Source organism: Erigeron canadensis, chromosome 4 (genome assembly GCF_010389155.1).
Source record: "Erigeron canadensis isolate Cc75 chromosome 4, C_canadensis_v1, whole genome shotgun sequence".
NCBI lineage: Eukaryota > Viridiplantae > Streptophyta > Magnoliopsida > Asterales > Asteraceae > Erigeron > Erigeron canadensis.
In genome coordinates, this window is record NC_057764.1 from 2,986,393 (window position 1) to 2,999,668 (window position 13,276).

The 13,276-nt window shown below is 33.9% G+C and overlaps 2 protein-coding genes across 2 annotated transcripts; both read right to left on the reverse strand.

The window, feature by feature from the left end:
* Positions 1-2,195: 2,195 nt before the first annotated feature.
* On the reverse strand, positions 2,196-4,245 carry LOC122598172 (transcription factor TCP8-like). The gene is made up of 2 exons (XM_043770771.1): positions 2,650-4,245; positions 2,196-2,509 (listed from the first exon to the last, which is right to left on the reverse strand). Exon 1 carries the CDS (start codon positions 4,164-4,166, stop codon positions 2,655-2,657), a length of 1,512 nt encoding a protein of 503 aa, XP_043626706.1. The 5' UTR covers positions 4,167-4,245; the 3' UTR covers positions 2,196-2,509; positions 2,650-2,654.
* A 3,729-nt stretch (positions 4,246-7,974) lies between these two features.
* On the reverse strand, positions 7,975-9,063 carry LOC122596811. Its single transcript, XM_043769459.1, has 3 exons — positions 8,592-9,063; positions 8,141-8,476; positions 7,975-8,042 (listed from the first exon to the last, which is right to left on the reverse strand). The coding sequence occupies exons 1-3, from the start codon at positions 9,061-9,063 to the stop codon at positions 7,975-7,977; spliced, it is 876 nt and encodes a 291-aa protein (XP_043625394.1).
* Positions 9,064-13,276: the final 4,213 nt, after the last annotated feature.

Consider the following 13,276-nt stretch of genomic DNA (forward strand, 5'->3'; position numbering starts at 1 on the left):
GTTAAAGTAACTTTACTTTATATAATAAAAAATAATACAAGCCAACTATAATATTACAAACCACCGCCAATTTGGTGTAGTGGTACAAGGCTACGATGGAATAGATTAGTTGGCTATAGGTAACTTGTTCAAACCTGAGTTGAACAAAGCCAAGTCAGCATTATGGTGTTTCGCAGGCATATAAGATTGTTTTTTGTCATTAGGTTACGTAAGTAAGTAACAGGAGTTTACTCGTAGACTGTTTAAAATAGGAGAGTGATTATTCTTACAACATAATTTTGTAATCTACAAAAATATACAAACTTTATTGCAGAGGATACAACGGCATAATGCAGATATTGTTGTATATTGTCAAATTATGTTATATGAATATCATTTCCCTTTAAAAAACTACAATGTCCTATATGATTAGATATTTTATTATAATGAAACTATAATACAATATTATATATAATTAGATGTTGCACTATGAATATAATTTTATTACAAATTTGAAAAGAGTAAGAAAAACGTTTAAAGAAAGAAGGAATCTATCTCATGTTGTGTTTCACCCTCCAAGATGAAGAAGCATGGTAAAGGCCTTTTTGGCCCCATCTTTTTTCCCTTAACTTGGCCATGAAATGAAAGCGAGAAGGTCCACATGAACATTTCTTTTTCAAATAGGTAAACCTTTTCCCACTTAATTTACCATAAATGGTGCATTTTAACCTTTTATGATTAAAGTTGTTAATAGTTTAATTAAGTTAAAATCACCGGATCCAATAATTAAAAAAGATAATAGTAATAATAATAAACAGCTTTTTTTGTTGTTGTTGTACTAATAGTTTAGAATGCTACAACATGTTTATAGAGATGTTCTATAATCATCACATGTCTTTGATTTTTTTAACCAAATGGCTTAGTAAACATAAGACATGTGTTAAGTTACTCCTATAGTCAATTAAAAGCTATTCATAACCTCTAATTACAATAACATATAAAATAGTGTTAGAGCTCTGAAAAAATTAGAGGAGATGTTCTATAATCATCACATGTCTTTGATTTTTTTAACCAAATGGCTTAGTAAACATAAGACATGTGTTAAGTTACTCCTATAGTCAATTAAAAGCTATTCATAACCTCTAATTACAATAACATATAAAATAGTGTTAGAGCTCTGAAAAAATTAGAGGACAAGATTGGAAAAGAAAATTAGTAAATACCACATGTCACCTTTTTAATGTTTTAAAATGGTTATTAGGCTATTTGGTTAGAAAGATTTAACATTTTCCTTAGAAAAAATGATAAATTCTTCTAAAGATTAACCTAAAAATCCTCTTAATACTATAAGCATGTGTTATCTACAAATTTGTACTGTATTTTATAATCTTGTCCTCCTGATTTTTTTACATGTCACCATTTAATAGTTATAAAATTTTTTAAAGTATTTTACTAAAAGAATTAATCATTTTCCTTTTCTATATATATAATCTCTTACCCATGACCAAACTTATTTTTTAAGTCAAAATACAATAATCACTAGAAAACAAATTGTCTAGTCAAACATTACAGACTTTTATTATATTGTAATAACTTGCGATATTTCCAAAGAAAAAAAGATTATGTCTATATATGGTATATACTTGCCTGTATGTATTGGGAGTAAAAGTACGGCATTTTTGTGATATTTTTAAAAAGAAAAATACATATATTTTTCGTCTTTGAATTTTTCCCGAAACAATGATAAATGCTTGTATTGGAGATAAAATCCAAAATAATTTAAAGTTGTACAACATACATAAAGATATGTATAATGATACGAATTGGCAAAAGAACAGAAGAAATTTATGGGTTTGTTTGGCAAAGGGCTTTTAAGAGCTTTTAAGGGCTTAAAAAGCCCTTAGCTTTTAAAAATAAGCTCCTTTGAAAATTATAGCCCTGTTTGGTAAAACATAAAAAATCAAAAGCCCCAACTTCGAAAAATTCCTAAAAGCCCCAAAAGGTCTTTAAAATAAAAACTCGTCGGAAAAGAGTCGAAAAAAAAGCCTCAGCCCCTAGCCCCAAACTCCAGCCCTTAACTACAGCCCAGCTCTAAACTTTTGTGTCAAACATACCCATAATAACAAACCAAATTTTCAATAATTGAACACTTATTTTTGAATATCTCCCTTTTTTTTTCTTTTTTCCTTTTTTTTCCCTCACTTTTCAAATAGAGATTAACAAACCAAATTAATAATTTTTAATACTACTAAATAACCACAAATCAATATTTCCTTCTATTCTATACAATCTCTCTTCAATTTCCTTACTATCCCTTTCCATCAAACCTACCAAATTACATTTCACCACAATCAACTCATAATTTCCCAAAAACTAAAAAAACACTACTTAATAAATATTTAAAAACAAGATGATAATTAAATGAAGGAAACCCAAACCATATACCTTTTCATTTTCTTGACTTCAATCTTGATTCATTCATCGTGTTTAATCCAATCCAATCCAATCACTCAACACATCATATCAAAATCTAAAAAACAAAAAGTAAAATGAAAACCCATGAATAAAATTCAACATTTTGGAAATGGGAAATTTAATTGGGAATCTTTTTTTTTTTTTTTGCTAATTATAGTAAATTAATAATGCAATGAAGTAAATTTAATTTCTTACCTCTTTCATGTAGAATCATTTTGGTCTTCATCACCACTGTCAGTATTTTGTGAATGATGTTGTTGGTGGTGATCTAGGGAATGATTTTGATTTTGATTTTGGTCTGAATTCATATTTAGACCACCTCGTGAATAAGCATTTAGTGCTGCCAACATCCCTAAATTATTACTGTCACTCATTCCTAAACCCAAATGTTGTGATGGTGGTTGTTGCTGTTGTTGTTGCATTAGCATTGACCCAAGTTGCAATGAATTCCCTCTTGAATTTTGTTGAAATGTTGGGTTACTTTGAAGAAAATGCAATGGTGCTTGAAGTGTATTTCCGGACCCGGTCGGGAACGGCCACATCTGTTGGTGGTGTTGAGACTCGGGCGCAGATGTTGCGCCCGAGCCTGGACTGGCAACCGTTGTGGATACAGGTAACATCCACAACGTGTTGCCGGTAGCATTTGTGGGCGCTGGGGCAACCGCCCACATGTGAGCGGTTGTTGGCATCATATTACCATGATGCCGCAACATATTGTTACCAGAACTCGACCCCCCGGTTTCCTGTTGTTCCATACCTCCTTTGAAATGTTTATTTGTTGGTGAATGTGATGAAGACCCAATTGTTACATTTTCTTCTTGTTGGGTTTGATTGCTTTCCTCTTTAAACAAATCTTCTCGGTACCTTTTTCTCATATAATTATTTGTTGAATCTCCACCGCCGGTCGAAATTGCTTCCGCAATTTGATCGGCGGTCAAGATATGCGGGTTTTGATGATGTGGATGAAACCCCATCATTTGAGAAAACCCTTCTTGATCGAAAGGATGGTGTGAAAGTGCCAGCGCCCCATGAAATTGATGGGGCGCCGACTTTGAAGCCGGGACCGAAAGACTAGATCCACTGCTACGTAACGACACATTTAAAGTCGAGAAGTTAGCAGGGATCGTTCCGGTCCCGGTAGCAGCGATAATAGCTGGTTCAGCTTGTTGTAACAACCACTCAATAGTTTCACCATCAGATTTATGACCCAATTCACGGGTCAGCTGAAAAACCCTTGCGGCACAAGTGGCCGGCATTCGAATTCGACGGCCACGGCCGTCGACTTTCGTATGCCGGTCTTTTGTTGACCTTTTTGGAGGTGGGTTTTCTTTTGGGACAATATCCTCAGATCTAGTAGCAATAGCAAGAGAAGCATCAACCGGTGGTGACTGATGGTTATTATTATTATTATTATTAGAAGGTGAAGATAAACTAGATGTAGTAGTGGCACCAATACTAGTGCTAGTATTAGTATTGACCATACTAATTTGATTACTAGAATTTGAAATGGAGCCCATGAATGGGGTAACACTAACAGATCGGTTTTCAAATGGGACCACCATGGACTGGTGGTGGGTTAGATGGTGGTGAGGGTGGTGATGGTTGTGGGGTTGTGAGGGGCTACTATTATTACTAGTTGTGTTGTTGTTACTAGTATTGTTGTTTTTGTGTTGTTTATTATTATTATTTTGTTGCAAATCTGTTGGTTCCATGTGTTCTTTTGGTTATACTTTTGTAAAATAATAAAGTTTTGTTTTTTTGGTAATTTTGAAAGTGGTGGTGGGTTCAAGAAAACTGAGACATCTCTTTACCACCAACAAACCACCAGCTAACACCACCAGTGTAGGATGGTTGATTATAGAGAGAGGATTGAAAAGAAAGAATAAAATAAAAATGAGATGAGATGGGTCTAGATAGAGAGAGAAAAACAGTGGAGTTGGAGTTTGTGGGGTTGGTTTGGTTTTTTGATTGACTCTTGTCTTTGTGTTTCCCCTATGGTTAATTTTAGAAGAAAGAGGGGAGTAGGGGGACCTTTATGGGTGGTCGCTAGCTAGTTGGGGAATGTTGAAATCTGTTTATCTTTTTTTTTTTCAATTTTGCATTCTTGTTATTATTTTTTACATATATTTGTTTTTAAGTTAATTTAAGTTTATTAATTTATTAAAAATGGAAGAATATAAAAATAAATAAAGATCGTATATGATTTCACTATATAACTGTTTATTATAACATGTTTTAATTATGAGTAATGATAAATTCTTCTAATTAAATCTTCTAAAAATCTTTCTAAATATAGGGTCATGACATGTGACAAAGACAAGAGTTGAGATAAGGAAAAAGAGTTAGTGGAATCTACTTGTGACGATTTGAAGGTATTAAAAGGATTTTGAAGAGGATCTTTAGGATGATTAATCATTTTCCTTTAATTATTATTAACCAATTTAACAATTATTTTGTCATTTTCTCTAGAGATCTTAATACATTATAGTTAAATCAACTATCTAAAATCAATACATTTCTGGATCACTGTTGAAAAAAAATACATTCCTGGATCCGTTTTATTGCAGGTAAGGTTGGGAAAGGTGACTCAATCCGTTTCTGGATCGATTCATGGTGTTGTGACACCCCTCTTCATACTAAATTCCCGAATTTGCTCAAGTGGAACGTTATAAAGGTTGTTTTATAATGGAACCTTGTACTGGAAATGGTCATTTCTCACAATGGGAATGGCAATTGATCACCCTGCCATCTAGCCGAGTTGAACTCCATCAACGACAAGATCTTTTGCACATGCTCCATATGTTCACCTCTCTACCTCAGAAGACTCGTGGAGATGGACCCCTGATACATCTGACTCGTTTAGTGTGAAATCGATCAAGTCCAAGCTACAATCTGCAGCCCTTGCATCCAATCGATGGACCTTCCCATGGAACCGTATTGCTTCATTGAAAGTCAACATGCACGGTTGGCGTATCGAGATGAACCGACTATCGACGATTGATCAGCTCCTATCAAGCAACATTCCTCTTATTTCTCCTCTATGTTCGATTTGTAATGACCAGAATGAATCGGCATCCCACCTCTTCATCCACTGCTCTTTTGTCGACTCTCTTTGGAAACACATCCTCGGTTGGCGTAACATATCACTTCTGAAACCTGGAACCTTGCAAGAACTCTTTGAAGTACACAACGACCCTGTTATTGCTTCAGAATGATTTTATTTTTAATCACAAGCCTCCATCTTTCCGGTTTGCAGTAAAAGAGATCAAGACACTTAGCTACTCGTGGCTATCAAATCGATCTAACTTTTCCACTATTGATTGGTCAAATTAGAGTAATTTTATACTTAGCTCTTTGTAATTTTTTGGTCCTTCTATACTCTAGCTTCACGCTAGCTTTTATCTTAATAAAATTTGAATGTTCGAAAAAAAATACATTTATGTAAATAATATGTATTTATTTCTATCATCATTTTATTTCTTTTATTATTATTCATCAATTTAATAGTAGCGGGTCATCTTGCTGCCCCTCACCCACCCACCACCATCGGTCATTGGTAGACCAGCACCACAATACAACATTGGTTGTGCTTACGACTCACTTAACCAACAAGCGTTTTAGTTTTGACGGAATGAATGGTTAGTTGCAACTAAGAAAAGTGCTAAGAAAACAAATTTGAATTTGAACCCGATTTATTTAAAAGATATATTTTATTTTATTATTCTACATGTTGTTAGTTTCTGGGAATGGAAGGAAGGATAATGACAAACCATTGAATATTGGGTCCCGACTCCCGATTTTAATTTTGATGTACTAAATAAACTCTTTAAATGTGGCTCTCATTAGTTGTTTGTAAAGAGCGATTAGTTTATAATAATAATAATAATAATAATAATAATAATAATAATAATAATAATAATAATAATTTATGATGAAAATGATTTATCCAAATAATAATAATAAAAATAATAATTTACTTTCGTCGAACCATGTATGCTTGTGTTATATTGCATAACATGATCGTCGAGGATTCGGGTCATGCAATAACCTCCTATGATCTAGAAATCCTAGCTGAGCCACCCTGTGTACCTGTTCGTACCTTCCGAGAGAGGATGGCGGTCCACGCACGGACCAATAAGGAGCTTCGAGACCGAGGGGTTCACCATGGTCTTCGTCACGATCTTGTCGAGCATATTTGGCGTCTCCCGTGATCCATTGTTGTTTGTCTTAGTAATAATAAATTGTGAAACTATGTTGTTGTTTTTAATTAATAATGTGTTGTTTTTTTTTTAGTATTGTATTGTATGCTTTTTTTATTTAATGGAATTTTTAAGTGTGTTTTTATTAAAAAAAATTGAAGTTGTATAAGTTAGAGGGTTGAAAATGTATAATTAAATAGATGGTAGAATATTGGGTTGAAAAGGTAAAGTTAAATAAATGGTGGGTCCTAGACTAGTTCTAGCATTGTGGGTGTTTTGGGGGGATTAATCCTTGGGCTGATGTGGTGTTGACAAGGACTAGTCCTTGAAGGATGAGTGTCTCCCACTGTGAATGCTCTAATTACACACAATGCTTTATTTCTAGGTGATCGGCCTGGTACTTGGTGAGTAGGAGGTAAGTTAACACCTTGGGTAGTTGATTTGATTGGTATGGGGCATTATTTGTCTTTAGACTAATGGGTCACTAAAACTTTTTTTTTTTAGAACAAAATTACATGGTGAGATTTAGTCGAAAAGAGTGCTCATTTCAAGGGTTATTAGATTAGGAGGAGTAGAGCATCCATAGAATGCCCCTCCTCCATCCATATGTTGACACGTGTCCCACTCTAATCACAAGGGGCATTCCCCCATTCTCTTGGGGTGGAGGAATGCCCTTTGAGGCATTCCCTAATATTTTATTTTTTTTGTAAATAAATTAAATAAAATAAACTACTTTATTACATAAAAAAAACTAAATAATTTTTATTAAATAATAAAACATCACACTTTTTATTAAATAAAAAACTAAACATCACACTTAAAAAATACATAAAAACTTGAAATAAAGCTAATCAGAGTCGTCATCGTCGGTGCTAACATAATCTCGAAGATCGGCGAAGGGATCGGTTGGAGGCTCGAAGTCATGTGGTGTGTTCGCCCAAAGATGGTCAACCAAATCTGCCGTTAGCATGTTGTGAGTTTCTCGGTTTTTGACAGCATGCAGATTTTGGATCCGAACTTCCATTGGAGTTTGGTGCCTCCAATAATCGGGATTTAGGCTCGGTTCTTGATCGTTATAGTTTTGGCACACGGCTTTGCCTTCATCTTCCAGAATCATGTTATGTAATATGATACAAGCATAACAAACATCCTGAATGGCTTTTTTGTTCCAATATAATGCCGGGTGTTTTAGAACCTTCCATCATTTTTTAAGCACACCGAAAGCCCGCTCAATACCCTTTCGTGCCGACTCTTGTTTTTTCTTAAAAAGCTTTCTTTTTTCATCAATCGGGTCGGAAAATGTCTTCACAAATGTAGCATATTAGGGATAGATGTCGTCTCCCAAATAGTAGCCCTTCTCGTAATGGTTTCCGTTTGCAGAAAACTGTACTGCAAATAAAATAAAAAAACATACAAAAATTTCCTCAAGATAAATAAATATTTACGAATACACATTAATAATTAAACATTTGTAATTAAACTTTTACCACTAGGTGCCAAGCCGTTAATAATTTCCTCAAGAATCGGCGATGCTTCAAACACATTGATATCATTGTGCGAACCTTGCTGTCCAAAATAAGCATTCCAAATCCATAGATCGTTCGATGCTACAGCCTGCAGTATCAATGACGGTCTACCTACATGACCGCTCGTGTAAGTACCTCTCCAGGCCGCCGGACACAACTCCCATGGCCAATGCATACAATCAATACTACCAATCATTCCAGAAAAACCAAGCAGTTGTTCATGGACATAGTATATATGTTGCAAATCGGTTGGAGTTGGCCTCCGTAGGTATGTTGCCCCATAAATTTCCCGTATACCTTTGAATGATAAATATATACATACATAAGTGTATACATTGTAAATATACATTTTAAATAAGTATATACGTACTATAAATTATTAACTATATACATTTTGTAAAAATAATGTTACTGATACAAAATTGTAGACATGCTTCTCTTGATGTCCGCCCAGACATCTGCAAATACTCGTCAAGAAAATCACTATTCGCGTCGTATACCAATTGACGAATTGCAGATGTACACTTTTGTACCCCGGCGAACCCTCTTCTCCCAGCCCGATCATATCTCGTCTGAAAATATGGGTACCTAGCCTCCAAATCACTAACTATCCGCATAAATAAAGGTTTTGTCATACGAAACCTTTTTCTGAAAAGTCTCGCGTTGTATCGCGGTTGATCATCAAAGTAGTCATGCATCAAACGCGCATGTGCTTCAATACGATTGCGGTCAACTGGTACCCTTCGGTGAATGATTGGGGTAGGTTGGTCAGCAACCCGCCGTTCAAGTAGTTCGGCAGCTCGAAGAATCGCATTTTGGACACGATCTTTGTAATCGTCGTGACCGTTAGAAGATCCAGATGAAGATGAATCATCGGAATCCATATTGTGATTTTGTAGGAGATTACGTATATGTATGTAGTTGTGTTGAAAGAAAAAGATGAAGAAAATAAGAAGAGGAAGAAGATAGATGGATAAAAATGTGTTTGAGTTGTGTATGCATATATATAAGGTTGATTTATTTAATTTTAAAAAAAAATTAAATTTTTGTTGATTTCTAAGCTTTCAAACGGCTAGATTCCCACAAGAAGCCAAAATGTTAGACGCGTTACATTTCAGCCGGGCCAACTTTTTTCTCTCACCGGAACGCCCCTCGGGACCGAGTTCCGGCGTTCCGGGGGTGTTCCCGGGCGTTCCAAACGAAATCCAAGGCAAGTAACGGGCTACTCCGTATAGTCTTAAATAATGGTTTAGAGTTACGACAGCCAAACAATACAAGGACATTGCTAACATCTCCACCAACCATCCATAGTCCATACTTTGTAGCGACTATAATTTAAAAGAAGCCGGTTTTTACACTAAACAATTTTAATATCTATTCTATCCATACATAAGATATAATTGTTATTTGAACCATATTTATCGAGTAAAAAAAATTGTAGTAACTTAATTTAAAAATATAACACGGGTTCACATCGGATGTCTAAATTTTGTACCTTTTTAAAAAACAGCTCGGAAAGCAACCCGTTCACAATTGTTAGTTGGAAACGAAATCAGCCCCCTCATATTAGTTTTGAGAGAAACTTGCGACATTTCTAGAAAAAAAATATAAAATCACATTGATTACATTCATATCCATATATGTGATAAAATATACGGTTATGTATTTCTTTTTCTTTTTAACAAATGTAATGTTGCGGTATATGAATAGTGATTTGTGAAGTGGACTGACTCCTGAGTCCTGTGTGGCAATTCAGGTAAGCGGTCAGATAAAGCATCAAATGCAGTATGCCAGTTCACCCCTCTCTTTTTCTTTTTAACTTCACACTCTTTTCACTTTTTTGGATACAAAGTTTAAAAGTTATTTTTGAAATTTACAAAATTTTTTAATTTATTTAAAACCACGGAATTCACAATCAACTCAAAATACTTGGCCTAATAGACAATTAGACATAACAGTCAATCTTTCGTGTGTTTCTAATTATTATTTATCTAAAGTTAAAGATAGACATTGAAATTTTGAGTTTATGATCCGTAGTCACAAGATTATTTGTTGTTATCCACTAGACTTGCAAGTTCCGATTTTGATGTGATTCCAAACATTTAAGATAAATCTAAAATTCTAAGTAAAACATATTTTATATTTATCATTAATGTTTATTATAATTTAGATTCGATCATCGATTTACTTTAATCATAATTTATTTCATACTCATGAGTCATGTATGAAGCATATTCAAATTTATTTATGATACAATCTATATAGCTACCGTAGATCGTACGGGTATTAGGACTAGTAAATATATACAGTGACGAGTTTCTCAAAATATGTTAATCAAAGCTAAATAATTACAATTCAAGTATATCAAAGCTAAATAATTGGCAGCGGCATGCTTGGCGGGTTGGCCAAGCCGCTGGCTGCACACCGCCGCCATCCCTGCGGCATGCGAACGACATGAGGTTCGGCGGGCTAAAAGCCAGCCACAGGCTGGAGGAATTTGAACGTTGGGAGGAGCGTGGGGAGGTGGGGGCCACACCTTTTTGACCGTTTGAACTCAAATAAAAAAATAAAAATTCTCTACCTCTTTATCTATATATACACTACATTTCAACCAAAAAATTCACCAAACAAAACCATATCTTCACACTTTCACCCAAAAAAATACCACATTACTAAAAAATGGATTCCTCTTCCTCATCTTCTTCATTTTGTGTTCTACCGGAGTTAGACGATTCGTCTACGAGGAATACTATTCAGTTTTTTAATCAAGTGTACGTCAAGCTTGAAGATACCAGCACCTCTTCCGACACTCGTAGGTACATCGATCGAGACCGAGAAGAAGCTCCCGCGATACTAATGCGTGACTACTTCGTTGAAGACTTAAAGTTTGACGAACCATTTTTTCGTCATTGTTTTCGCATGAGCAAGAAGTTATTTTTGAAGATTGTTGGTGATATTGAAGCTAAATTTAGTTTATAACCCGGAAGCAAACCGGGAGTTACAGGACGAAGACGTGCATCATCGGTTCCGATATGATCTCACGGCGCATGTATCAGCTTTAAACTTATCATACCTTGATGATCCAGCGATGCAACCACCACCAGTTGTGAGTTTGATTTAGTTGTCTTCGTTATCATGTTGTTGTGTACTTTTTAATTTATGTTATGTTTAGTTTAATTCTAATGAATTATTTAAGTTTTTATTAAAAAAGAAAATGTTTGATTAAATTAAATGAAAAAGAAAAAAAATAAAATTTGAGATGGTTGAGAAGGTCATGAATGCAATTGAAAATGGTTGGGAGGGTTGGTTAGGAGAGATGAAAAAGAAATTAATTTGAAGGTATTTGATTGGTGGAATTTAGGAGGGATAAAAAGTCCAACTACATGACTACTCTCTCCCTTATGGCAAAAATGTCTAATCGTATTACTCTGATGCAACTATAATTATTTTGTTCTTCGACATCTTGTCGTTAAGCAAATTTATAATACAACTTAGTCGTCCAGGAAAAAACATTAACAAAATATTTGTTTTGCTAAATTGATGTATTTTCTAAAATAATTTCCCCAGTGCATAGAATCGAAATACTTCAATGTTCCTATATATATATATCAATCTCCAAAAGAAAACCTTTTGTTTAGATAAATACAATAAATTAAGTTTTTACTTAATAAAGAAAATATCATTTTTTAGGTGGAAAGAGTATCTATTTATCTATAATTAATATATTTTACTCATTTTTTCACAATCAAAATATTTGGTCACTTACAATATTTATTTTGGAACGACATATTTCAAATTACATCCAACGCATCATATAATAATGAGTGTCATTATGAATATACCATATTGTCTTAATTAGGTCTGTGTTATTTGTTACTGTACAATTGTTCTCTAACAAAAAATCTCATGGATATGTCAACCATAATGTTTGAACTGAAATCTATGAGTATAACCGCAAATACATATCTTAGTCTGACTTAGGTGGTGTTTGTTTGGAACTTAATAAATTAAGTCATGACTTAATCAAAATACTTAATTTATTAAGTCATCAACATTGTTTGTTTTTTTGACTTAATAAACAAAAAACAGCTGTATTAATTCAATCCATACAAAAATTACTTATCCATTTAGTCACCTAATCAATTCAGTCACTTAATGGTTAGAAAACAAATATGCCCTTAATTTGCCTCTGGTCACTTAGATAACCGACCAAATTTTCTCTTAGGAACATAAATGTGCAATGATTCATATTCAATAGTAAAATATACAAAGTTGAATACATATAATATCAAACAAATTAACTTTGCTATATGCTAAATCAAGGACACATCAACATAACCGATCCCACACAAAATGTTTATTTGTTGTTAAATACATCGATCGTGTACATGACAGTGGTTTAGAGGGAATGAGATTTCCTCAAGTTTTCCCAACTTGATAAGTCAAATTAGGAGGATCTTGACTATTGATTGAAAATCAAGAGCTAAAATTAAATAAATATCATTGAATCTTGACTTTTAATTTTCATCCAAAGGTCAAGATTTTTCCAACTTGACTAGTCAAGTTGGAAAAACTTAGAAAATCATCCTCCGGTTTAGAGTCACATACAAATAGTATCAAAATCAACAAAGTTTATTATACTCTCATGCACTAACTTTTAAATCTAATAGTATGTGTGTGTTTTTGACTTTTTGGCTGCTCTTCTTTTTCATGTCCTTTACGGGGTCCCTTCCTCAAGATTGTAGCTTTCATCTTAACATCCTTTGTGTGTGGACATATATGTAAATAGACTTTGCGAGAGATATAATTCATTCATTTATGTGTTTAAATTTTGGCAGTCTTTTATTTTGTAGCGTGTGAGGATCGAATATTTGAACTTTATCTACAAAGATAAAGGTTTTTAATTTAATCCAACCATATTTATTAACGGGTTATCAGATAATAATAGTAAATTAGATAAAACAATATGCATCAGCTGGTAATGGTATGTCGCGATGTTGGTTCGTCAAGGTCACACCCAATTTTAATTATAGCTTAATTTTTTTTTTCTAACTTTTAATTATAGCTTAATTAAATGAGGTTATGACAATGATCCAA